The following is a 25084-nucleotide window of genomic DNA, read 5'->3' as shown; positions in this document are numbered from 1 at the left end:
ATATTAATGTAACTATAAGGTAAAGGTTCCCCTCGCACATATCTGTTGGTCGTTCCCGACTCTAGGGGGCGGTGCTCATCTCCGTTTTCAAAGCCGACCAGCGCTGTCCGAAGACGTCTCCGTGGTCATGTGGCCGGCACGACTCAAAGCCGAAGGCGCACGGAACGCTGTTCCCTTCCCACCAAAGGTGGTTCCTATTTTCCTACTTGCGTTTTTTACCTGCTTTCGAACTGCTCGGTTGGCAGAAGCTGGGACGAGTCATGGGAGCTCACTCCGTTACGCGGCGCTCGGGATTCGAACCGCTGAACTGCTGACCTTTTCTGATCGACAAGCTGAAAAAGAGAGAGAGAGAGAAATGAGGGCCCCATGATGCCTTCTGAGCTTCGTGGTTTCCTTGTAGATGTTTCCTGAACCAACTAGGTAACATCATCAGTATTACAAGAGAGTGGATTTTGTGGAGAAGAGAGGAATGGGAAGGAGGAAAGAGAAGAAAGGAAAGGAAGGAAGGAAAAATGAGGGTTCGTTGATGCTCTCGGAGCTGGGCTGTGTCCTTGTAGACGTTTCCTGACCCAACTAGGTAACATCATCAATACTACAAGAGAGAGGGGTTTGTAGAGAAGAGAGGGATGAGAAGGGAAGGAGGAAAAAAGAGAAGGAAAGAAAGAAAGGAATAAGGAGGCCTAGATTGTCTTATTTCCTTGAAGACCTTCAAGAGAGGGGTTTGTGTGGAAGAGAGAGAGAGAAGGAAGGAAGGAAACATGAGATATCCTCCATTGTCTGTAAGCTGGTTTATTTCCTTGAAGACCTTTCCTGACCCATCTAGGTAACAACATCAGCGCGTCAAGGAACAACCTCTGACCAAAGCTATCATCCTTCCCAGCATATGGAGCCTTTCCATTCCTTTATTATTATTATTTTAGCGTTATTTAGTTTATTTTGGAGACGGGGAGCCGCGGATCCCCTGGCATCTGTGCCCCCAGCTCCTCCCCGCTTGCAAATCCTACTCGTGGGGGGGGGGTGTCTTAGCTTATGCAGCCCCCCCCCCAGCTTTTGTGAGAGGCGGAGACTCGAAGCATGGAAGGCGGAGCTGCCTGATGGGGAAATATTTTTATTTTTTAAATTCAGCTGTTGCTGTCCCTCTCCTGCTCTATCCAGCTTAGTCATTCTGGAGACCCACACCTTAAATTATTTTTATTTCAATATTTTAAAATCGGAAGCTTCTGCCCCCTTTCGGACAACGCTCCCGGGTTGTCTTTCTGCAGGGGGCGACCCCCCTCTTTGTCCCCAAACCCCCCTCAAACCCCTTCCCCCCTTTTTTTTCTCCCCCCTAATTCTCTCAACTTTCTCCCAACTTTCAGAAAACTTTTACCAGGCTTTCTCAGCCCTGCGCCTCTCATTGGCCGGCTGGCGACGCGTCCCTCTCCCCATTGGCTACCGAGCTTTTCCCCCGCCCCTTTTCCCACCACCCACCCCTCCCTCCCTCCCTCCCTTTCCACCCCGTGCAAGTTTTGCGATGCAAAAGTTTCCAGCCGCGTCCGGATTTCCCTCGGCTCGGCGCAAACGGGGCAAAGCCCCCCCTCCCCTCCCTGGATTTTAAGGTAAGCCGTGTGATGTGGGGGGGGTAGGGGCAAAAGGGGGAGGGGGAGGAACACCCCCCCAAACACACTTAGAGCCTCCCCCCTCTCTTCCCTGTAAAAAAAAAGGCACTTTCCCAAGTTTGGAAATGAGGTTTTTGGTCCATCAGGGATGGAGCGGGCGGGGGGGGGGGATGCAGGGTTGCCATGGCTACCGCTCGGTGGGGGGATGCTGCGGGTTCTTGCACCCCGCGCGCTTCGATAGAATCTCCTGCCTTTCCCCCGCCCGTGTGAACGTGCGAAGCTTCCCATCTTTCCCCCTCAATTGCTTTTTTTTCCTCCTCTTGCTATGCTACTATTTTTATTTTGTTTGTTTTTTTTCCCCTCGGGCTGGAAAGTTATTATTTGTTTCAATTGAGTTTAATTTAGTTTCCTTTTGTTTCTCTGGGGAAATCCAGCTTTGCCCATCCTTGGCATCCTGGGGCATTTGCAACAGGGGAGACTCCCCGTTTTAGGGCGAGGCTGTGCCAAGGAGTTTGCAAAGCGGCTTCCGCTTAAGAGGGCTCCTTCCAAGCCTGGAAGATCACCGCTTGGTGACCTTTCCCTCTCCCCTTCTCTGCCTTTCTCTGGAAATTTTCACCGTCCTGCTGTAAACAAATGCAGAAGCTCGCTTTGTTTTCAACTCCTTGAAACAAGTTTTCACCCTTGCTTCCTGCCGCATATTTCCATTTCCGTTCCCTTCAAAGGCAGTGAATTTGCACCTTCCCCCCCCTCCCGCCCCCTCCAGCGTGATAGTTTCAAGTGGACTTTGTAAGAGGCAAAAAAAAAAAGCCCGTTCATCAACTGGCAAGAAAGCTGGGAAAAGCTGACCGTTTTTTCTTCCAGGCGTCAGCTGCCACTCACCAAAGCTTTTCTTTATGTATTTATTTAACAAACAAAAAAGATGCTACCCTTCGGGGTTTCCCTTCCGAGGTGGCAGCTTGGGTCTTCCCTTGATTGTGAAAATAATAATATTGCAATAATCAGGATTGCTTGGCAGGCGGGCAGAGCGGAGAGCTCTCCCTCCCTGCCCTTCCTTTGCTGCAAAGAGAAAAAAAAGTTGGATTTCAAGACAAAAAGTTTGTCTTGAAATCCAACTTTTTCAAAAAAAAATTGGCGGCGGGAAAAAATCATTTCTCCCCCCCTCCCATCTTTTCCCTAACCGCTAGGCGTAGCTTGCAAGCAAATTGTGCTGCACCGCAGCTCTCAAAACAGCCTCGAGGGAAATTTTAAGATCCACCTGGTATAAAAGAGTTGGAAGGGACCTCGGAGGTCTTCTAGTCCACCACCCCCCTTGTTCACGCAGGAGATATGATGCAATTTCATGCAAATGTTTGCCTAATCTCTTCTTAAAAACCCACAGTTTTGGAGGCAAGCTGTTCCACCGATTCGTGGGTCTAACTTTCAGTAAATTTCTCCTTGGTTCGAGGTCGCTTCACCCCTTGATTAATCTCCATCCATTGCTTCTTGTCCTGCCGGTGGCAGAATGCACTTTCTGCACTAATAATCCTCTTTTATTACATTTTCGATGCGAAGTTGGTCTTTGCAAAGAGCCAGATCTTCCAGTGTGCCTGTTTAAGGCTATTTTCACCTTAAAATATCCAGATTTCTTTTTTCCCCTCCTGGGATTCTTTCTCTCTTTCCCTCTCCCTCTCTCTCTTTCTCATTTTCTTTCTATTTCTCTCTCTCTCTTTCTATTTTTCTCACTCACTTTCTCACTTTCTTTCTATTTCTTTCTCGTTTCTTTCTATTTCTCTCTCGCTCTATTTCTCTTTCACTTTGTATTTCTCTTTCTCCTTTGTATTTCTCTCTCTATTTCTCTCTTTCTCACTATTTCTCTCACACACTTTCTCGCTTTCTATTTGTATCTCTCCCTCTTTCTATTTATTTATTTCCCTTTCTCACTCTTTCTATTTCTTTCTCACTTTATATTTCTCTCACACACTTTTTCACTTTCTGTTTCTCACTCTTTCTATTTCTCTTTCTATCTCTGCCTCTCTTTCTCACTCTTTCTCTTTCTCCCTCTACTTCTCTCACATACTTTCTCACTTTCCTTCTAGTTCTCTTTCTCCCTCTCTTTCTTTCTCTACCTCTCACTCACTTTCTATTTCTCTATTTCTCACTTTCTTTCTTTTCTCTCTCTCTCTCTCTCTTCCCTGTTTTCCCCCCCCCTCTGCTCTGTTCAGCCCAGCCATTTCCACCTGTTAACTTGCCTTCAGCAAAGCTAAAAATATATCACTTTCCTGTTTTCTTCTCCCCCTCCCAGTCTGTCTCTTGCTTCGACAGCTGTTCTCGGGCAGTAGAAGAGTCTCATGGTAAGAATTTCGTAAGCGGGCAAGCAGAGATTCCTGGAAAGAAACTTAACTTTTTAATACAGGAGCTCCCCTCTTTGCTGTCTCTTTCAGGGTTGGGATTTATTTTTTTATTTTTATTTTGCCTTGCTTTCCCTCCCGTCCAAAGCTCCTGGGTTCAAATGGGTTTCTGAGTTGGGGGTCGCCTCTACCCCCCCTTGGGTAGTGCTGCTCCTTATAACTTCGGCCAGTCTGAAGTTTCCGAGGGTTGGCTAACCGCCCGTCTCTGCTGACCAACATAATTTGGATTCTTGACATTTTCTCTTGAATTAGAATAGCTCAGCCTGGATGGTGTTCGAAAACACCCCGGTCTCTTCTTAGTCTTTAAAGGGAGAAAATAAAACGATGCTACAGACAGGATCTCACTTTTGGCTCTCTTTTTCTTGTATTTATTTATTTATTGGTTTATTTCTGGAAATCACCCAGCTTGGCATAACATTGGCTTTTAGGAGGCGGTGTCCAACTTCCAAAACTTGCACCGGCTATTCCGCGGCACGACGAGGGCACGGAATGAAAACAAAACCTTTTTGGGAATATACTTGAATGTTTCATCTCGTCGCTTTGACTCGCTCCGGAAGCCGGCTGGAGTCGGGATGAGCGGGATTATCCATTGAATAAATAAATTAAAAAATGAATCTTAGCTGCTTGTCTGTTAGGTCTGCTTGAATTCTGCTGGCTGGAGATGCTTTTATTACAATAATACAATACAATAATACAATAGTAGAGTTGGAAGGGACCTTGGAGGTCTTCTAGTCCAACCCCCTGCCTAGGCAGGAAACCCTATACCCTTTCAGACAGATGGCTATCCAACATCTTCTTAAAGACTTCCAGTGTTGGGGCATTCACAACTTCTGGAGGCAACTTCTGTTCCACTGATTAATTGTTCTCACTGTCAGGAAATTCCTCCTCAGTTCTAAGTTGCTTCTCTCCTTGATTAGTTTCCACCCCTTGCTTCTTGTTCTGCCCTCAGGTGCCTTGGAGAATTCTTAGGTTGTTGTTGTTCTTATTTTTTATTTTAAATGGATAAGCTGACCGTCTTCCCCAATGAGCAGCTTTTGAGAGTGAGATGGGTGGCAAATAAATAAAATAAAATAAAATAATTAATTACTACATTCCTAAAGGGCCATTTGGTTACCTATCTTTGTCCTTCGACATCTTTTTTTAAGATGTTGGATTATCCATTTGTCTGAAGGGGTGTAGGGTTTCCTGCCTAAGGAGGGGGTTGGACTAGAAGACCTCCAAGGTCCCTTCCAACTCTGTGATTCTATTCCACTTTTCTTCCTCCTCTTCCTCCTCCTCCCTCTTCTTCCTTCTTTTTCTTTTTTTCTTCTCCTCCTCCTTCTCCTTCTTCTTCTCATGGCAATAAATTTAAAAAGCCCCAGGACCTGAGGGTTTTAATTTCCTCCTCCTTCCTCCTCCTCTCTTTTTTCATTGTGTGCTGTTGCATTTATTATTATTATTATTATTTTAAATTAAAACACATCTCATTGTCAGTTTCCCCGGAGAGCTTTTTAGCTAAAGACCACAGTGGAAAAAAACTCGCTTAGGGCCATCTGTGACCAGCCAGAGAAAGGAAAACAATAGTCTCTTATTCAATTTCCAATAAACTTTGCTCCCAGTTTGTTAAGCTGAAGCTAATTTCCCAGTCAAATTTTTATTTTTTCCCCCCTACTGTACAATTTCGATCAGGCGCCAGAAGTTTGGAAGGATTTCTGGTTTGGCCCTTGAAGCTAAATTAGGAAGGTTAGCAACAGATAAGGGGCGATTTTGTGCTCGATTTTCGCCTCCCACGACGGAGAGAAAGGTCGTAAAAGAAAACCGTGACCTCTGGTCTTTTTCCCTTCCTAACCTCTCCAGGTGGATATTTGAGCATTTCAGGGCATGAAAAGGGATGGCTGAAGGTTCCAATTCTCAGGAGCTGGAGAACAGCAGCTGGGTGATCACAGGAGCAGAGGTGAGCAGAGTCTTTTCAGGTGGAAAAGAGTTCCAGAGCATGTCAAGGAGTCTCCCACCATGGTTTTCCCCCGTCCCTTGCGTTCACTGGCCTGTCAATAACCCTCTTCTTCTTCTTCTTCTTCTTCTTCTTCTTCTTCTTCTTCTTCTTCTTCTTCTTCTTCTTCTTCTTCTTCTTCTTCTTCTTCTTCCTCTTTCTCTTCCTCCTCCTCCTCCTCCTCCTCCTCCTTCTTTTTCCATCTTCCTCCTTCACCTCCTTCCTTCTTCTTCCTCCTAATTCCTGCTTCTTTTTATTTTTCTTCCTCCTCCTCCTTCCTCCTCTTTCTTCTTCTTCCTTCTTCTTCCTCCTCCTCCTTCCTCCTCCCCCTCCTCCTTCTTCCTTCTTCTTCCTCCTCCTCTTTCTTCTTCCTCCTTCCTCCTCTTTCCTTCTTCTTCTTCTTCCTCCTCCCCCTCCTCCTTCCTCCTCCTCTTTCTTCTTCCTTCTCCCCCTTCTCCTCCTTCCTCCTCCTCCTTCTTCCTCCTCCTTCCTTTTTCTTCTTCTTCCTCCTCCTCCTTCCTCCTCCTCTTTCTTCTTCTTCCTCCTCCTCCTTCCTCCTCTTCCTTCTTCTTCCTCCTCCTCCTCCTTTTCCTTCTTCTTCCTCCTCCTCCTTCTCTAGGCTGCCGCTGTGGAAGATCTTGGTTTCGAAGCGTCTGAAGAAACCCAGTTAGAAGGCGAGTTAGCCATGATTTAACACCGTGGGGGGGGGGATGGGACACGGGAAGACGAGATTTCCCGCCACCCATGTCTGCAAAACCTCGGCAGCGAAAATTCAACGTAGGGGTTAAAATGAAGAAAGGGGAATATGGAAAGATTCTGGAGTTAAAATCAATCCATTGTGTGTCTGTTGTTGTTGTTGTTTTCCTCCCGTCCCCCAACAGCTTCTCTGCCCGAGAGCGAGCTCTTCGTGGACAGTCCGGACCTGGAAGAAGACAAATCAAAGGTTGAATGTGGAAATTGTGGGTCCGGGGTGCGTGTGTGTGTGTGTGTGGCAAGCCACAACTCTGTAGCGTGGAAAACTCACTGCTTATCCATCCTTTAAATTAATGCAATTATCCAAATCTCACTGCGCTTGCCTTTGGAAAGATTAGCCCTTGCTCCTGGGAAGGGAATCGGCCGCTGGGATTTCATTAATTGGGGCATAAACACATGAAACCCTCCCTCCCTTCCCTTCGTCTTCTTCCCTTCCTTCCTTCCTCCCTCCCTTCCTTTCTTCTCTTCTTCCCTTCCCTCCTTCCTAGACAAAAAGATAAAAGAAAAATCACTTCTCGGTCGGGACCAACTTCCAAACTTTTTCCCATCCAGAGTCAGGAGCCAGAAGCTCACCTGATTTCCAGAGAGCCTTCCAGCCAGGAATCTACTCTCTTATTGCTGGATGAAGAGAAGACGGGCATCCCACATCCCGAGGACGAAGGATTCCCCCTCTCGCAATCACCCCCCACAGGTGGCTTCACATTTTCAAAGCTGAGAAATGGCTTAAATAATTCTAACAAACGCAGGTAGTCCTCGACTTACAACAGTCCACTTAAGTCACCATCCCAAAGTTACAGCGGCACTGAAAAAAATGACTTATGGCCGTTTTTCACCCTTACAACCATTGGCTGGGGAGGCAGGTGTGGTGTCCACAGGTGACCCTCTGGCCGTCAAGCCAGGTGTGTGAGCCTGGGCCTCTCTTCCATGATGTCACCTGTAGGTCCCCCCAAAGATGAACGGAAGGCTCCTTTCAGCGTCAGGGAAGAGGTGGCCTCCCCCGAAGCCGACGTCGAGGGTCTGCGCCGACGGAAAGGCCGCGTGGACGACGTCCAGCAGGTGGGGCCAGAGCTGACCCCCGACCAAGCTAAGGAAGCTCCTGAGGACGAGGACGATGGGCTTTCCAGGGTGAAGTGGCTGCTGGCCGTTTTAGCCGTTGTGGGTTTCGGAGTCTTGGCCACGTTGGGTAAGCAGGAGTCATGGTGGGTGGATGGGAGTATATTTTCTCAATGATCTGTCATCAGTCTGTCTGTCTATGTATCTATCCATCTCTCTCTCTCTCTCTGTGTGTGTGATATCTATCTTTATCTATCAAAATATATGTTGAAATGGCTGTTGAAATATCTTTCTATCTTTATCTGTCTTATCTTTCTGTCTATCTACTGTATCTATGTCTGTCTGTATCTGTCTATCAATCTATCTCATCATCTACCAGAATCTTATTTATCCGTCCATCCATCCATGCATCTATCTTGTCTTTATATTACCTCTCTTCTCTCCCCCTCTCTCTATTTTCTATCTGTCTGTCTGTCTATCTATCTATCATCTCATATCTATCATATCTGTCTGTGTCTGTCTGTCAGTCTATCTACTGTATGTCTGTCTGTCTCTGTCTAGCAATCTATCTATTCCTCTACCAGAATCTTATTTATCCATCCATCCATCCACGCATCTTATCTTCCATCTTTATATCACCTCTCTTCTCTCCCCCCTCTTTCTCTTTCCATTATCTATTTTTTCTTTCTGTCTGTCTATCTATCTGTCTTTCTATCTATCTATCTCTTATCATCTATCTATCATATCTTCTGTGTCTGTCTATCATCTCATATCTATCTATCATATCTTCTGTGTCTGTCTGTCTATCATCTCATATCTATCTATCATATCTTCTGTGTCTGTCTGACCACCCACCCATCCATCCATCCATCCATCCATCCATCCATCCAATCTCCTAAACCACTCTTTGCCTCTCTCTCTCTCTCTCTCTACAGGGGTCTTTCTTGACACCGAGGAAGGTGAGTTTGGGATGAGGCTTCCATGCTTTTCAGTAGACCTTGACTGTTGAACCGCAGTTGGGAAGAGAACTTCCATTGCTCAGAAAGGAGAATTAAGTCAGCCATACATAATCGTCAAAGGCGAATCGGTCACGCTTAAGGGAATAATGCTGCGTTCACCGGAACGACTGCTGCAAAAATGCCCCCCCAAACCCCAGGGGTGGGCATGGACTACCCCTATTTTTTTAAAAACCCCATAATTTAATTTAATTTTTTTACTTTTTCCCTCCCACCTCCCACCTTTAGGGGGCCTGGACCTGCTGAACCTGGGACTCGGCTCTGACGAAGGAGAGCCGCCTCCTGCCAACAGCGGACAGGTAAGATAAATGACGGTGTTACGGGGTGGATCCCTAATCCAGACTCTGGAAGGACGGATTGAGACAGAATTTGGGATGGTCCATCTGCAGAAAGGAAGACCGAAGAGCTCCGTGGAGGCCAAGGAAGCTATAGGCAAGGTCACCCATTAAAAGTTTTCTCTGCCAAGAAACAGAGAAATATGGGTATAGTACAAAATAAGCAGCTGTCTTTTTTTAAAAAAGGTTTTTACTTTTGTTTCTCATGCATACATTCACAAATATACATTCTCATAGCTATTGTTTAACATTTATAATTCCATTCTTCCCCTAAAGATTTAACGGTGTAATCAAGTTTGTTTTCCTGCCATCTTCTTTTCCTCTCCTTTTCTCCTTCCCTCCCTTCTTCTCTACTTTCTTCTTTCCTGCTCTCCTTTCTCTTTTCTTCTTCCCCTTCCTCTCCCCTACGTCTGTCCTACTCTTGATACCCTTCCCTTTCTTCCTCTCCTTTACCCTTTCCTCTTTCCCTCTCCTCTCTTCCTCTCTTCCCTTCCTTCCTTCCATTGTTGTATTTACATCTTTTCCGTAATAACACACGGGCAAACAATAGATACGAACTCAAGGTAAAATTGCTCCAAACTCTGACGCTACCCAGTAAGGAAAAAAAAAAGGTTTTGGCCCTCCCCGGCCCCCCAGGAACACTCCGCAGGCTTCAGCAGGGTCGGGGGGAGGCAAAAACGGCCCCATTTTTTGCAGAAAATGTGCTGTTTTTCACAAAAACAGGGGCATTTTCCCCTTCCCCCCAGCCCTGTTGAGTGCTTCTGGAGGCTGGGGGAAGGCAAAAACGCCTCCGTTTTTGCAAAAACGGCCCATCTTCTGGGACTGGCATGAGCAAACTATTAAAAAAAGGGGGGGGGGGATTACATTTTTTTCAATGAAGATGATAGAACTGGTACAGTCACCTGTCCGGGAAAGTTACTACCTATTCGTCTGAACTGGTTTATATGTTATAAATATAAACCTCTGGTTTATATGTTATATTCATACTTGCCCTTGTTTTCCCATACATGCTTGAAAAACCAAAAGAAATCATAAAGTAAAATGAAAATAAATGATCATAGCCAAGCAAGAGGTCATCTCTGCCCAATTTTTTCTTCCCTCCCTCCTCCCTCCCAGGACTGGTCCCGCTCCCTGGAGTCGGCGAAAGAACCTCAATTCCGTGCAGGCAAGGAAGGTTTTTCTGATGATCCGAAGAGCTTGGATGCCATGGGGGTTTTGCTGGATAAGCTAGCCAAGGAAAACCAGGATATTCGACTCATGCAGGCAGAACTCCAGGTAATGGGGAAGGGGTCTTCACCCAATCGGTGGGCATTAAGAGACCCCTTTGGGTCTCTGGAGAGAATCTGCATTGGAATAACAGCTGTAGGAGTTTGTTCCAAAGTCTGGCGAAAAGGGCTGTGAAATCAGGGGCGACTCACTTAATGACCCCATTGGGAAGTTCCGGTTCTAGATTGTGGTCATAAGTTGAGGACTATCTTCCTCAACTTCCTTTCTGTAGTTTTGGTTCTGGTATATTTTGCCTCTTCGTAGATGCTCGGGGCGGTTATTAAACCAAACCTGCTAAAATAAAGACGTTTTTGATTAGAAATATATTTTTGGACCGCAAAGATAAAACCTTTTTGAATGCAAAAAAAAAACCAACAACGATCTTTGTGATTGTAGAAATTAAGAACATTTGGATTGGAAAAATAAGATTTTTTTTGGGATTGCAAAAATAAAAAAACGTTTTGACTACATAACTTAAGACCTTTTTTGCCGGCAAAAATAAGATCTTGACGCTTGGAAAAATGAAACCTTTTTGACTGCAAAAATATAACTTTTTTGACCAGGAAAATTGAAAACTCTTTGCCTGCAAAAATACAATCTTTGTAATTAAGAACTTTTGGAGTGCAAAAATAAAAATGCTTGGACTGCAAAAATAAGATGTTCATGCTTGCAAAAACAAAACATTTTTTTAAAAATGCGGAAAATAAACCTTTTTTGACTGCAAAAATGAAACCTTTTTCGACTGGAAAAACAAAACACTTTCCACTGCAAAAATAAGAATTTTTTTGGGGACTGCAAAAATAAAACCTTGTGGACTACAAAAACAAGACCTTTTGGATTGTAACATCTTGAGCAAAATCTCTTTTTTTTTACTGCTTGTTTTCACAGGCCCAGAAGGAAGAACTAGAAATTCTGCTGCAAAAATCCCAAGACAAGACATTAGCTGTCGATTCCCTGCAGCAGAATTTGGCTACGGAAAACCAACGTTTGGCCGAAGCCTTGAAGAGGGAGACTGCCGCCCTCTTGGCTGCCCGGGGCGAACTCCAGCTTCTTCGGGAAAAGGTCCGTAGGCTGGACACCCCGGCCGATGCCAAGTCCCGCCAGCATGCCGGAGAAGAACCGGTCTCTCGTCGCCCTGATTTTCAGGAGAAGGAACTCCACCGTCTGCGTTCCTTGCTGGGTTCGGTCCGTCAGGATTTGGGAAAGCTGATGCAAAAAAACCCCATGGAGGAATTGAAAAACCTGGAGCAGAGGCTGGGCAAGGAAGTAGACCTCAATGAGGTTGAGAAAGAACCCCGGGCGCCGTGGAAAGAGAGCGCCAAAGCGAGGCAGGGCAGAGCCAAACCGTGGCAGAAGAAACACCAAGGGGAGGAGAAATTTCGGCAGCAGGACGGGGGGGAGGACCCCAAACTAGCCAACGGTAAAGGGCCACATCCCCCCAAGAAGCACCAAACAAAGACCCCGAAAGGAGGAGACCACCAGCGGGGGTCCCGCAAAGCCAGGAAACCAATGGAGCCCCAGGAATTGTGGGAGATGCTTGCCAAGCATCCGTTCCCCACCCCGCAAGGTTGTTCTGGGGTCGCCGAATGCGCCCGCCGAGACGGTTTGGCCCCCGTCCAGAAAGGCCCCTTCCTCAAACTGGTGCAAAATTATCTCTCTGGATTGGACTGGGGGAGATACGCCAGCGAGTTGGTCCCTGTGCTGGGAGGGTTTTTCGGCGGCGACGGGCTCTTTGTCCACGATCGGATCGGCTTCGCGGACTTTTTGGATAAAACCGAAGACGCCCTGGAAGAACTGGCGCGCCACTTGGGAGTGAGCGAAGACGGGGTGGACGACTTTGAGGACGCCATGCTGAAGCAGCTGGGGGCGGCCCCCGGACGCAGGTGAGGAAGAGGAGGAGGAGCAAGGGGGGGGAAACAGGAAGCGTCGCGGGCGGGAAAAGGCTGGGGGAGACACTGTCGTATTTTAGGAAATGGCTAATGGCTTTCCCGCGAAGAAGGAAGCTTGCTTGGAAGACTTTTAAGCTTCTAGTTCTCATGGCGGCCGAGCAAACTCGAATGTGTAAAGGCGGAGTCGCTCAAGGGGAGATTAATTTGGAGACGGTGCGTTCATTTCCCCATTAGGAGACCCCTTTCCCCCCTCTCTTAAAAGCAGTATAGGTACCTCAATAGTCCTCAACTTTCAACAATTTATTTAGTACACTGGGAAAAGTGACTTACGACCGTTATTCACACTTAATGACCATTGCAGTAATCCCCATGTGGTCAACGTGATCAGAATTCGGACGTATGGCAGCTAACTCCTATTTATGACGGTCGCAGGGCCCCCAGGGTCGCATGAGCGTCTTTGACGACCTTCTGGCGGAAGCCAAGTCCCCAGGGAAGTTGGACTAAATTCTACCTAAATTCTCACTCGACGGAGAGGGGGAATCGATTCTGCTTTCTACAAAAGTGAGGCGCATTTATTTCCGTTGGGAGAACTCCCCCTCTTCCCCAATGTCATAATAACAGTTATAATCCTCACAAACACACCTAGATTAAATATTAAATTTGCACAATTTAACGCTGGAAGAATTTGGATCGTCTGAGAACAGGTGTGTCAAGGTCCGGAAATGTTGCGTTGTGCAGGGGGGAGGTATGTAAACTTGCTCCTCACGATCTCCTAAAATCTCACGTGATCCCCGGGGATCCCTGTGAAGTGATAACCAGGTCCCTTTCTTGCAGATCCACTCGGGGAGACAGCGCCAAAGAACGGAGCCATCCTAAGAATCGGGCGTACGGTTAGCCCGTCTTTTGACCGGCGTGGCGAGGGTCGCGTGGACATTGGTGGAAATCTCAAGGGAAGAGTTTCTTCAAGTTTTTTTTGGGGGGGGGGCATTCCTCCCTCCCCGCCCTTCGAACTTTATATCCCCATCTTATACGTCCAGGAGTGACGTCCAGTGAGTTATTAGCCGATGTATCTGAGCTCCCCTTTCTTCGGTCTGTATTTTGGGTTTGAAATGCCGCCAGTCCTCGACTTACGACCACCATTTCTGTCGTACAGCAAGATGTTGGCGGAGTGAGCTTTACCGCCGCCCCCCCCCCTCCATTTTGCCTACCTTCCTCACCACTGTCGTTTAAGCAAATTGCTGCAGTTATTAAGATCCTAACACGAGAAGAACACCTAACACAAAACGGGGGTCACACATCGACTGTCGTAAGTTGCGAGTCGTTTGGCAAGCATCTGAAATTTTGATCGCGTCACCTCCTAGATGCTAGGAAGGTTGCAAGTGTGAAAAACTGTGTGTTAAAAACTGTCCTCAAACGTCCATTGTCACTAAAAGAAGCGTGGCAAGTCGAGGACTGCTGAAAAGAAAAAATATTCCCCTCTGCCCTTCCACACGCACATTTCTCTGGCCTCCTCCCTTTTTCCTTTCTTCCTCCCACCCAGAAATTTATCTTTGAACTAACAATTCTTGAGGTCTCCTTTCTTGCTTCCAACGTTAAGCTGATCAGGCGCAGGCGAGAGGCTAATCAGCACCTCACCAAATCAGAGGTGTGGGATGCGGAGAAATGATGCAGCTTGCATCACACAATGTCACAATTGTTTGTGGGTTAGCCTTGTTTTGTTATAATGGGTTCAAAGACCCACAGACCCCAATCCTTCCATCCCCAACCCCGTGGGCTTAGATGCCAGGGAGTTGCCCACATTTTCTCCGCATGACTTCCACGCACACTAATTTTACCCGAATCCCGTCTGTTATATCGCATTGTGTGTCCAACAGCCAATAAAAGGACGGATTTAGAATCCCAAAAAGTCTCTTGAACGTCTCTGGAAAACGAAAGGGTACTGGGATCGGTTTGCAGGGCCCGGATGAGATTACGGGGAGAGCGTCTTTGAGTTTATCGGCCTCGAAGGAAGGGAAGAAGAAAAGGGCTGAAGGAAGGAAAAAAATAGTTAAGGCGAAAAGAAAAAGAAAAGGGAGGAAGGAGGAAAAGGGAAAAGAAAGGAAACTAAGGATGGAAGGGAAGGAGAAAGAAAAAAGGAAGGGAAAAAATAGTAAGGAGAAAAGAAAAGGAAGGAAGGAGAAGAAAAAGGAGGAAGGAGAAAAAAGGAAAAAGAACGGAAACTAAGGATGGAAGGGAAGGAGAAAGAAAAAAGGAAGGGAAAAATAGGAGAAAAGAAAGAAAAGGGAGGAAGGAGAAGAAAAGGGAGGGAGGAGGAAAAGGAAAAAGGAAAAAAGGAAGGATGGAAGGGAAGGAGAAAGAAAAAAGGAAAGAAGAAGGAGAAAGGAAGAGAAAAAAGGAAGGAATTAAAAGAATGGAAGGAGAAGAAAAGGAAGGAAGGAGCAAAAGAAAAAAGGAATGAAAAAGAAAGGGAAGGAAAAAGAATGAAGCAGAAAAAGAAAAACTTAATATCTCGGCCAAGAAATGTACATGGGCGTGTCTCCCAACCTAGGTGGGCGTGGCTAAAAGAAGCCCCGCCTCCGGTGAATCAGGAGAATGTTTTTCCTACGCTGCTGGGGCGCTTCGATTCCTGGGTCCCTTTTTACTTCCTTTCCCCCCCTCCCCTCCGAAATAGTCGCGCCCTGTCTGTGCGCGCGCGGAACAAGATCCGTTTCCAATTGGTGCGAGGGAGGCGGGAGCGCGCGGATGGGACGTTGGGGCCCGGGCGAGACCATCCTGCCGCCCGGGCGGGGGGTGGCCGCGCGGAAAGTTGCTCCTTCCGCCGTGTCCGAAGCTGCTGCTGCTGCTGCTGCTGCTGCTTTCTTAGCGGGAGGCGAAAATGGGGCAAAGATTTCGTGGCCGAAGAAATGCAAACCCCGTCAAATAAAAATAAAATAAAAATGAATTTTTAAAAAAGAAAGGGGTTCATGTGGGGAGAAAAATGGGGGAGGAAAGGGGCGGGCCTTCTGAATGATGGACGAGATGGGTGGGCTGCCTACCAAGCCCCCCCCCACTCCGCGTCTCTCTACAAGGCTGGCACTGATTGGGCAATGCGGAGTACATGACCTCTAACCTCCCATTCCCTCCTCTTCCTTAGACAGGCAGCCAATCGAAACTCCTTCCCTCAGTTTCCCCCCCTTCAGACTCGCTGAGGAGAACCAGAGATACCCTCGGCTTCTCCAGGACAGGCGAGCTCCCCGGTCTTTCTCCGGCTGCCTCGCCCACCGAGCCCAGGTCTCTTTGGAAGCGCTCCCCTTGGGCCTGCGGTGGGCGCGAGAGTCTCTGCCCGGCACTCCGGTGCAAACTCTCCAGTCGGCCCTCCAAGCAGCCGCCTCGGCCTCTCCCAGGCCAGCCCCTCCCGGCCATGGAGCCTACCAAGAAGCCGGTGAGTGGCGGAGGGCTGGGTGTGGCCACTCCTAAGCCTATCGTGGCCACGGGATCCCCCTCCACGCCCAAGCCGGCCCCGACCAGAGCCTCGCCCAAGACCCGGGCCAAGGCGCCGCCCGCTAAGAAGGCCCCGAAGGCCGTGAAGAAGGCCGCCCCAATTCCCCCCAAGGCTTCAGACACAGTAGAGGCCGCAGGGGAAAAGGAGCAGGAGCGCCCCCTTGTGGACGGAGCTGCCGCTTCCAGCGCTCCCCAGCCGTTGCAACCTCTAACGGAGGCAGGTGAGACGCCTATCCCGGCTTGTCCACCAGATGGCGCCAGAAAGGAGGTTTCTCAGCCGCAGCTGCCAGTGGTGGAGCCCGCTCAGCCTTCGTCCCTTCCTCCTGCTTCGACTCCGCTCCCGCCGGAAAGTCCTTCAAAGGAGCCGGCTGCTAAGAGGGCAAAGCCTGCCACCCCAAAGGCTGCTGTCCCTCCTGCAGCGGCCGGACTCTGTCCAAAGAAGGCCCCAAAGGCCGTGAAGAAGGCCGCCCCAATTCCCCCCAAGGCTTCAGACACAGTAGGCGCCGCAGGGGAAAAAGAGCAGGAGCGCCCCCTTGTGGACGGAGCTGCCGCTTCCAGCGCTCCCCAACCGTTGCAACCTCTAACGGAGGCAGGTGAGACGCCTATCCCGTCATGTCCACCAGATGGCGCCAGAAAGGAGGTTTCTCAGCCGCAGCTGCCAGTGATGGAGCCCGCTGAGCCTTCGTCCCTTCCTTCTGCTTCGACTCTGCTCCCGCCGGAAAGTCCTTCGGAGGAGCCGGCTTCTAAGAGGGCAAAGCCTGCCGCCCCAGAGGCTGCTGTCCCTCCTGCAGCGGCCGGACTCTGCCCAAAGAAGGCCCAGGAGCCAGGCATGCAACCAAAACAGCCGGCGGCCTCTGCAGCGTCCGACAACGCCTTACGCCAGGGGCAGGCTACTGCAGCCAATGCTCCAACGCTCCGTTCCCCTGCCTCTTCCATGGACATCCTGAAATCCCTCTCGGTTGTTGAGGGAACTAAAGATCTGCCACTGTCTGGGGACAAAGGAGGGACTTCAGAGACCCCTACCTTCAGTGGTCTCTTCTGCCCTCTCTTGTTTAAGCCGCTTCTCCGGAAAGCCAAGGCCACCGCTCAGATAGTAGTGGATCCAGCCCCCTCAGATCCAGCCGTATCTGACCTCAATAATTTGGTGTTCTCAGAGCCCGTCCCAGAGAAAGAGGAGATCCCCTGCCCGAAATTGTTTCTGGATGTCGTCCAGCGACAATGGGAAAAACCAAGCAATTCTCCAATCCCAGGTGCAAATGACAGACGGCTCTACAATTTGACCCCCAACCTCTCGACTGCATTAAAGGTTCCAATGATCGACGAGCCATTGGCGTTCTTAGCCTCCTCCAAAATTCTGACCAGTGGTCTGGAAGATGCCTTGAAACCAGAAGACAGGAGAATGGAACTAACGCTCCGCAAAGCCCATCTGATGGGTACCTGGGCGGTTAGGTCAGCGGTGGCTGCGTCCTTCTTCAATAGAACTTCCTTGCTCTGGCTCAAAGAGATACAAGCCAGAATCCCAACCACCGACCTCCAGACTCATGAGGACATCAACAACCTGATAGAGGCGGCAGAATTCTCTGCAGATGCCACCCTGAACTCAGCCAAGTTCTCTTCCATGGCCATCGGCCTCTCCGTGACAGCCAGAAGGCTGCTGTGGCTCCGTTACTGGCAGACAGACAATAAGTCGAAGTGGAAGTTGGCCTCTTCCCCTTTCAAAGGAGACAAGCTATTCGGAGAGGCCTTAGAGCCTTTACTCGTGGAGACTAAAGACAAAAAGAAAGTCCTATCCTCTATGTCCAAACACACTGGTCAGAAATCCATGTCCAACACTCAGAAGCCTTCCTTCAGAGGAAGGAAAAATGCACAGAACTCCTCACAACCGAAGAGGTCATACTTCCAGCGACCTGATCGCCAATCCGATAAGGCCGGATATGGAGACAGGAGCAGGCAGCAGTTCCAATCCAAACGGCCATTTCGAGACAACGGAGGTCGACCCTTCCCTGGCTTTTCTAGAGATCTACATAGCCAACCCTCCCAGATCCAACCCTCCAGAGGACAAGCAGCGACTGGAGATTGTAGTCCCAAAGGATTCGAAGAGGTGAAGAGCGATTCACGAGTTAAAAATACTCAACAAGCATCTGGTATACAAGAGATTCAACATCCAGTCCATACTGGACAGAATTCAGGAGGGCGAATTCCTGACGTCAATAGATCTTACAGAAGCATGCCAACACGTTCCTATATTGTTGACTCACCAACAATTTCTATGGATAAGCTACGCGATATGCCAGTCCAGCGCCCTAACGAAAATACTAGCTACGCTCTCGGCTCACCTCAGGACTATCCCCATTCCCGTCCAACGCTATCTGGCCAACCTGTTGATCGAATCCTCTCACCTCCGGGCCACAGAGGACCTCCACATCACGATCCGGGTCCTTCGGGGTCCTTCAGGGAATCAGGGATTCACAGTCAACCACGACAAGAACCCCTTGTCTCCTACCAAAAGGATGCTCCACCTAGCAGCATCTATAGGCACGACATCATGCATAGTCTCCCTGTCCCAGGACTGCCAGCACAGCATCAGCGCTCTGGTGAAGCAGGTCTTATTGGACCGAACAGTGCTTCTCGACCTCGTCTCACAATTGTTAGGAAAGATGGTGTCCTGCGTCTCCATCTTTCCCGGCCCACGTCTGCAGTCCAAGGCCCAGAGGGCACAAGGCCAGTGGTCATAAGAGGACTTACAAATCAACTTCGACTGGCAAGAGCTCAAACCATGCCACGTAATACTCTGACGGATCCAGACCATCGTCTCCGGCCACCATATACTGATCCTAGCAGGCAACAGAGCCACCAAGACTCATATGAACCGCCAAGGAAGCCACCATTCCAGGTACCTCATGTGAGAAGCCGGGCACTTGGGGCACCAGGCAAAAGGGCATCTTCTATCAGTGCGAGCAAAATATAACTTGAGTACAGGTGCTCATTTTGCATGTAGGAGGTCTGGGACAAAAATGGGCCACGTAGGAGGGGGGGAGGACTGTGCCATCTTGCCCTATTTTGGGGCACACATGCATCCCTGCAGCCTCATGGGACCAGAAACGGGCCGGGGGGGGGGGGGCTGCACTTCCCTGTCCTGTTTTGGGCCTTGCATCACTACCTGCAGCCTCCAGGGGCCAAAAAAAGGCTGCAGGGAGGGGGCCTGAACCCCCACCCCCGCCCCCGTTTTGGGCCAACAGGCTTTTTAAGTATATTTTGAGTAAAACTACTTGAAACGCCTGCAGCCTCCTATGGCCAAAAACAGGATGATGGGTTTCTCCCTGTAAAAGGGAGACTTTAAGTTTCTAGTCCTCATGACAGCTGAGCAAGCTCGAATACCTACATTCTCCCTCAAGGGGGTGGGGGGCATTGGTGATTCTGTCTACAAAAGCAGAGTGCGTTTATTTTCCCACTAGCCGATCACCCGGCGTTGCCCGGATATTTATTTATATGGGGGAAATATATAGTACAGTAGAAGCCATTTAAAGGCACAGCGGGGTCCAGCTTAACAGAACACACACCCCTAGGGGTGTTAGGGGTATCTTTTTCTCACAGTATTTGTCTCCAGAGAGTAAGTCATCTTTGCACCAAGTTTGGTTGAAATTGGTTAAGGCGTTCCAGAGTCATGCTGGAACACACACACAGAGCTATTTTTATATACAGTATAAAAAGTTTTCTAAACTTGCTCCTCACGATATCCTAAAAGCCATTTTACTGCAGTACAGTGGAAGGCATTTAAAGGCACAACAGGCTGCATCTTAACAGAACACCGCCCTCCCCGAGGGGTGTTAAGGGTGTCTTACCCCCACAATATTTGTTTCAGTATATACACTAGGAGAGCTTCCCCTCTTCCCCAATGTCATAAAAACAATATAATTCTCACAAATGCGCCTAAAATCTCACATAGTCACAGATTCCCAAGTCAACAACAACAAGAGCCATTTGTCTCCTACCGACAGGATATTGACTACCGGACACAGGATCCCATCGGAAGTCCTCCAGTGGTGGACGTCACCCAGTACAACCAGGGGAAGCACATTGAAGAAGCCGAACCGTCTCGCCATCGCTCCGGCAGCCGGTTTTCTCGGCTGGAGAGCCCAGATAGAGACCCAGATGGCAGAAGGACAGTGGACAGAAGAGGAACGACGCAAGGACGTCAACCGGTAAGAGCTCAAAGCAGGCCACGGAGCCCGCAAATGGATCCAGACCACCATCTCTGGCCACCACGTACTGATCCTAGCAGACCACGGAGCCACCAAGGCCCAGATGAACTGCCACGGGTTCACCCACTCCAGGTACCTCATGCGAGAAGCCGGGCAATTAAGGCACTGGGAAGAAGGGCATCTTCTATCCGTGCAAGCAGAATATAACCTGGGAACCTCCGATGTACAGGAGCTCCATTTTGGGCCTAGAAGGCCAATCTGCACACTCCTGCGACCAAAACGTGGGTGGAGCCTCACGGGGGGAAGGGGGGCGGGAGCTGCACCCCCTATGCCCCATTTTAGGCCTAGCAACCCTCCGGGGACAAATAAAGGTTCTCCGTGGAGGGGGTCTGCACCCCAGCCAGTGCCATTTTGGGCCAACACGCCTCCGTGCAACCAGAAACGGGCTGCGGCAGAGTCTCCGCTACCCCCCATTCTATTTTGGGCCTAGCAGGTCTCCCTGCAGCCTACTGGGACCAAAATCAGGCCGGGCCGTGGGTAGGTGTTGCACTCTCTCGTCCCAATTTGCACCTAGCAGGACTCCCTGCAGCCTTCTGGGACCAAGCACCATGGGGTGATGTGGTGGGGTTGCCTCACCCCGAATGCCCCATTTTTTGGCCTAGCTGCTTTTACAGGTGTTATATCTGCCTTGTATGCAGCTTTATTCCTCTTTAGCCTCCATCTCCATTGTTTTCATCTTTAGCCTCCTAAGAGGCGCTTCCTGTTCCTGTTGTTTACATGTGGTTAAATTCTGGATGGCTTGTTTAGCGTTTTAAGTGCATTTTGAGTAAAACTACTTAAAACACCTGCAGCCTCCTGGGACCAGAAAGAGGCTGATGGATTTCCCCGTGTTAAAAGGGACACTTTCAGTTTCTAGCCCTCATGGCAGCTGAGCAAGCTCCAATACCTACATTCTCACTCAAGGCGACGGACGGACTTGATTCTGCTTTCTATAAAAGCGGGGCGCATTTATTTCCCCACTAGGCAATAACCCGGGGTTGCCCGGGTATTTGTTTATAAGGGAAAAATGTCCGGACCAAATGTAATTCCTAATGTTGGATTTTCCCCCTTACCAAAGGTAGCCCCCTAGTGGAGTACTTGAATCTGTTACCATGGCAACTCCACTACGCTGTACAGTGGAAATCATTTTACAGCAGTACAGTAGAAGCCATTTAAAGGCACAACAGGCTATATCTTAACAGAACACACAGCCCGAGGGGTGTTAGGAGTGTCTTACCCCGCAGTATTTGTTTCCAGAGAGTAAGTCATCTGTGTACCGTTTGGTTAAAATTGCTCAAGGCGTTCCAGAGTTATGCTGGAACACACACAGATGCATACACACACACACAGCCACTTTTATATACAGTATATAGATTAGCAGAACTGCCATCTTCCCCACTGTCATAAAAACAGTTTAATTCTCACAAACACGCCTTGATTAAATATTAAATTTGCACAATTGAATACTGGAAGAATTTGGATTGTCTGAGAACAGGTGTGTCTGGGTCCGGACACCGAATTTAGCTTTCTAAATTCGCTCCTCACAATCTCATAAAATCTCACGGGATCGCGGATTCTCAGTGAACAACAACAAGAGCCATTTGTCTCCTACCGACAGGATACCGACTACCGGAGAACGAATCCCATCCAAAATCCTCCAGTGGCGGATGTCACTGACCGCAACCAGGGGAAGCACGTTCGAGAAACCGAACCGTCTCGCTATCGCTCCGGAGGCCGGTTTTCTCGGCTGGAGAGCCCAGATAGAGACCGAGATGGCAGAAGGTCAGCGGACAGAAGAGGAACGACGAGAGAACGTCAGTCGGCAAGAGATCGAAGCAGGTCACGGAGCCCTCGAAGGGATAGAGATCGTCGGTCACCACGTAGTGATTCTAGCAGAAAACGTAGGCACTAGGACCCAGATGGACCACCAAAAGGGAGCACCCACTCCAGGTAACTCGTACGAGAAGCCGTGCAGCCTGCAGCTTCCTGCAACTAAAAACAGGCCACGGGTGGGGGGCACTGCACGCTCCCCCCCCCCATGCCCTGTTTTGGGCCTAGCACTGCTCCCTGCTGTTACAAGTGTTATGTCTGCCTTGTATGCAGCTTTATTCCTCTTTAGTCTCCATCTCCATTGTTTTGTGACTTTAGGATTTTCCTCCATTTGAGGCACTTCCTTTTGTTTCTATGTATTTACATTCTCGATGGCTTGTTTAACGTTTGAAGTGCATTTTGATTAAAGCTACTTGAAAAACCTGCAGCCTCCTGGGACCAAAAATGGGCCGTGGGAGGGGGGGGCGCCACCCCTCACGCACCCCTTGCACACCACCCCTGCAGGGTTTTGCTCCAAAACTGACAAAAAGGGTTGTAAAGTCAGACGTGACTCACTTAATAACCACATTAAGAAGTTCCGCTTCTGATTGCGGTAGTAAGTTGGGGACTATCTTGTATCTTTTTCCATAGTTTTGGTTCTGGAATATGATGACTTTTTGTCTCTACGTAGTGCCCAGTGTGGATTTTAAACCAAACCTGCTAAAAATAAAGGTGTTTTTGATTAGAAATATAAGGTCTTTTTGACCACAAAGATAAGACTTTTTGGATTGCAAAAATACGATCTTTGTGAGTGCGAAACTAAAACCTTTTTGACTGCAAAAGTTTTCTGATTGTAAAAGTAATCATTATTTCCTGCAAAAATAAGATCTTCATGCTTGCAAAAATAAAACTTTTCTGACCGCAAATATACGAATTTTCTTAACTTCAAAAACAAGATTTTTTTTACTGCTAAAATAAGAAATTTTTTGACTGTAAAAATTGGAATATTTTTGACTGTAAAAATAAAACCTTTTGCATTGTAACATCTTGAGCAAAATCTCTTTTTTTTACTGCTCGCTTCGCAGGCACAGAAAGAATTATAAATTTTGCTGCAGAAATCGTAAGACAAGACGTTGGCTGTCGATTCCTGTAGCAGAATTGCCCCTTTTGCAACCTTCTGGCACAAGCCAAGTCCATGGGGAAGCCAGGCTCACTTAACGACCGTGTCATTGGCTTAAAACTGTTGCGGTGATTCCCTTAACAATAGAAACGACTGGCTTAATTGTGAAGCCCGTCAACATAACAATGGGTTTCCCCTTGAAAAAGGGAGACTTTAAGTTTCTAGTCCTCATGGCAGCTGAGCAAACTCACCTAAATTCTCACTCAAGGGCGGGGGGGGGGGGGACGGACTTGATTCTGCTTTTTGCAAAAGTGAGGCGTATGTCTAAACCAAACATAATTTCTAACATTGGATTTTCCCCCTTATCAGAGAGAGCCCCATTGTGGAGTACTGTGAAGCCATTTTACGGCAATACAGTAGAAGCCATTTCAAGGCACAACAGGCTGTATCTTTCAAGGTGCAACAGAACAGACACACCCCGGGGGGGGGGGTAGGGATGCCTTACCCCCCACAGTATGTTTCCAGAGAGTAAGTCATTTGTGTACCAAGTTGGGTTGAAATTGCTCAAGACGCTCCAGAGTTATGCTGGAAAATACACACACAAATACACACAGAGCCATTTTTATATGCAGCGTATAGGAGAACTCCCCCTCTTCCCCAATGTCATAAAAACAGTATAATTCTCACAAACGCGCCTAAATTAAATATTAAATTTGCACAATTTAATTCTGGAAGAATTTGGATCGTCTGAGAACAGGTGTGTCAGGGTCCGGAAAAATTGCCTTGTAGGTGGAAGTTTCTAAAATCTTAAAATCTCACGTGATCCCCAGGGATCCCTGTGGAGTGATAACCCGGTCCCTTTCTTGCAGATCCACTCGGGGAGACGGCGCCAAAGAGGGGAGCCAACCTAAGAACCAGGCATATGGTTAGCCCGTCTTTCGACTGGCATGGCGAGGGTCGCATGGACATTGGTGGAAATCAGAAGGGAAGAGTCTTCTTCATTTCCTTGCCAAGTTTTTTCTGGGAGGGGGTATTCCTGCCCCCCCCCATTCGAATTTTATATCTCCATCTAATACGTCCGGGAGTGACGTCCAGTGAGTTATTAGCAGATGTCTCCGAGAGCTCCGTTGCTCGATCCGTGTTTTGGATTTGAAATGCCGTTTTGTATTACCACAATTTCTGTATTACAGCGAGATGTTAGGGGTGTGGTTCCCCCCCTTCCTCGCCACTGTTTAAGCAAATCGCTGCAGTTATTAAGTTCGTGACACGGACGTTAAGCTTAACAGCACAGTCAGGTTGCTTTAATGGATTCAAAGACACAGACACCCCAATCCTTCCCATCCCAACCCCGGGGGCCTAGATGCCAGGGAGCTTCCCACTTTTTCTCCGCTTGACTTCCATGCTCACCAATTTCCCCCGAATCTTGTCTGTTATATCGCAACGTGTGTCCCAACAGCCAATAAAGGATGGATTTAGAACCAAAAAAAAGTCTCTTGAACCGCTCTGGAAAATGAAAGAGTAGTGGGATCGCTCTGTAGGGGCCGGATGAGATTACGGGGAGAGCTTCTTTGAGTATATCCGCCTCTGTGTCAGAGCCTGGCCTGCTTTGCAGGGCCATTGTGTGAAAAAGTAGGAGTTATCCGAGCTCCACTTTGCTTCTCTGGAATTCTGCTCTGAAAAGAAGACCATGTAAATCACATAATAAAGGATCTTGTCGGTGGAGGAAGTAGCCAATTCTGTCTCCGAGGCAGGACGCGTGTCGTTTTGCGGTTTCCAGAGGTGAAACTGGCATCGGATCCCAATGGCTTACAGCCTTGAAGCCCCACAAGACAACTCGATCCAAGCACCTGGCAGGTGCAGCAGGATCCTGAGTAGATCCAGGGTTTTTTGATCCTTTGCAAATCGTCCTGAAAACCTACAAGGGATCCCACTGTCGCATGAGGTCTCGGAAGCTGCAGAAAGAAGACGGGCGTATTTTTCTACCTCCCGTGCCTTTTCCCCATCTCTATCATATTAGCTACTAATCCCCGTCCTCGCTGGCTGTGCGTGATGGGAGGTGTAGTCCAGCGCTTCCTTTTCAGTCCAAGAGCCGGGAAAGAGCTTTTCAATGGAAGACACAGCTTAGAAATGCCAGTGGAAGGAAGGAATCAAAAGAAAAGGGAGGAAGG

The 25084-nt window shown here is 48.5% G+C and overlaps 2 protein-coding genes across 4 annotated transcripts; both read left to right on the top strand.

The window, feature by feature from the left end:
• Positions 1 to 1449: 1449 nt before the first annotated feature.
• On the top strand, positions 1450 to 14172 carry PBXIP1 (PBX homeobox interacting protein 1). 3 transcript variants are annotated; one of them, XM_081967939.1, is made up of 11 exons: positions 1450 to 1598; positions 5822 to 5918; positions 6574 to 6628; positions 6836 to 6924; positions 7260 to 7398; positions 7648 to 7890; positions 8696 to 8719; positions 9005 to 9075; positions 10228 to 10386; positions 11266 to 12260; positions 13101 to 14172. In XM_081967939.1, exons 2-11 carry the CDS (start codon positions 5856 to 5858, stop codon positions 13159 to 13161), a joined length of 1899 nt encoding a protein of 632 aa, XP_081824065.1. In that variant the 5' UTR covers positions 1450 to 1598; positions 5822 to 5855; the 3' UTR covers positions 13162 to 14172. The 3 variants fall into 3 exon arrangements, with proteins under 3 accessions (XP_081824065.1, XP_081824067.1, XP_081824066.1); XM_081967941.1 differs by having other exon boundaries at positions 1451 to 1598; positions 6836 to 6897; XM_081967940.1 differs by lacking the exon at positions 1450 to 1598 and adding an exon at positions 3904 to 3928.
• Positions 14173 to 15008: 836 nt separating this feature from the next.
• LOC309399784 (uncharacterized protein) lies at positions 15009 to 22839 on the top strand (the record flags this gene model as incomplete). Its single annotated transcript, XM_081967890.1, has 4 exons — positions 15009 to 15146; positions 15400 to 18639; positions 19745 to 19948; positions 21606 to 22839. The coding sequence occupies 4 exons, from the start codon at positions 15009 to 15011 to the stop codon at positions 21897 to 21899; spliced, it is 3876 nt and encodes a 1291-aa protein (XP_081824016.1). The 3' UTR covers positions 21900 to 22839.
• Positions 22840 to 25084: the final 2245 nt, after the last annotated feature.

Source organism: Natrix helvetica, assembly GCF_964273705.1.
Source record: "Natrix helvetica genome assembly, chromosome: 16".
In the NCBI taxonomy this organism is placed as follows: domain Eukaryota; kingdom Metazoa; phylum Chordata; class Lepidosauria; order Squamata; family Natricidae; genus Natrix; species Natrix helvetica.
Note: the sequence above shows the minus strand (reverse complement) of the source record. Positions and strands in the feature narration are given on the sequence as shown.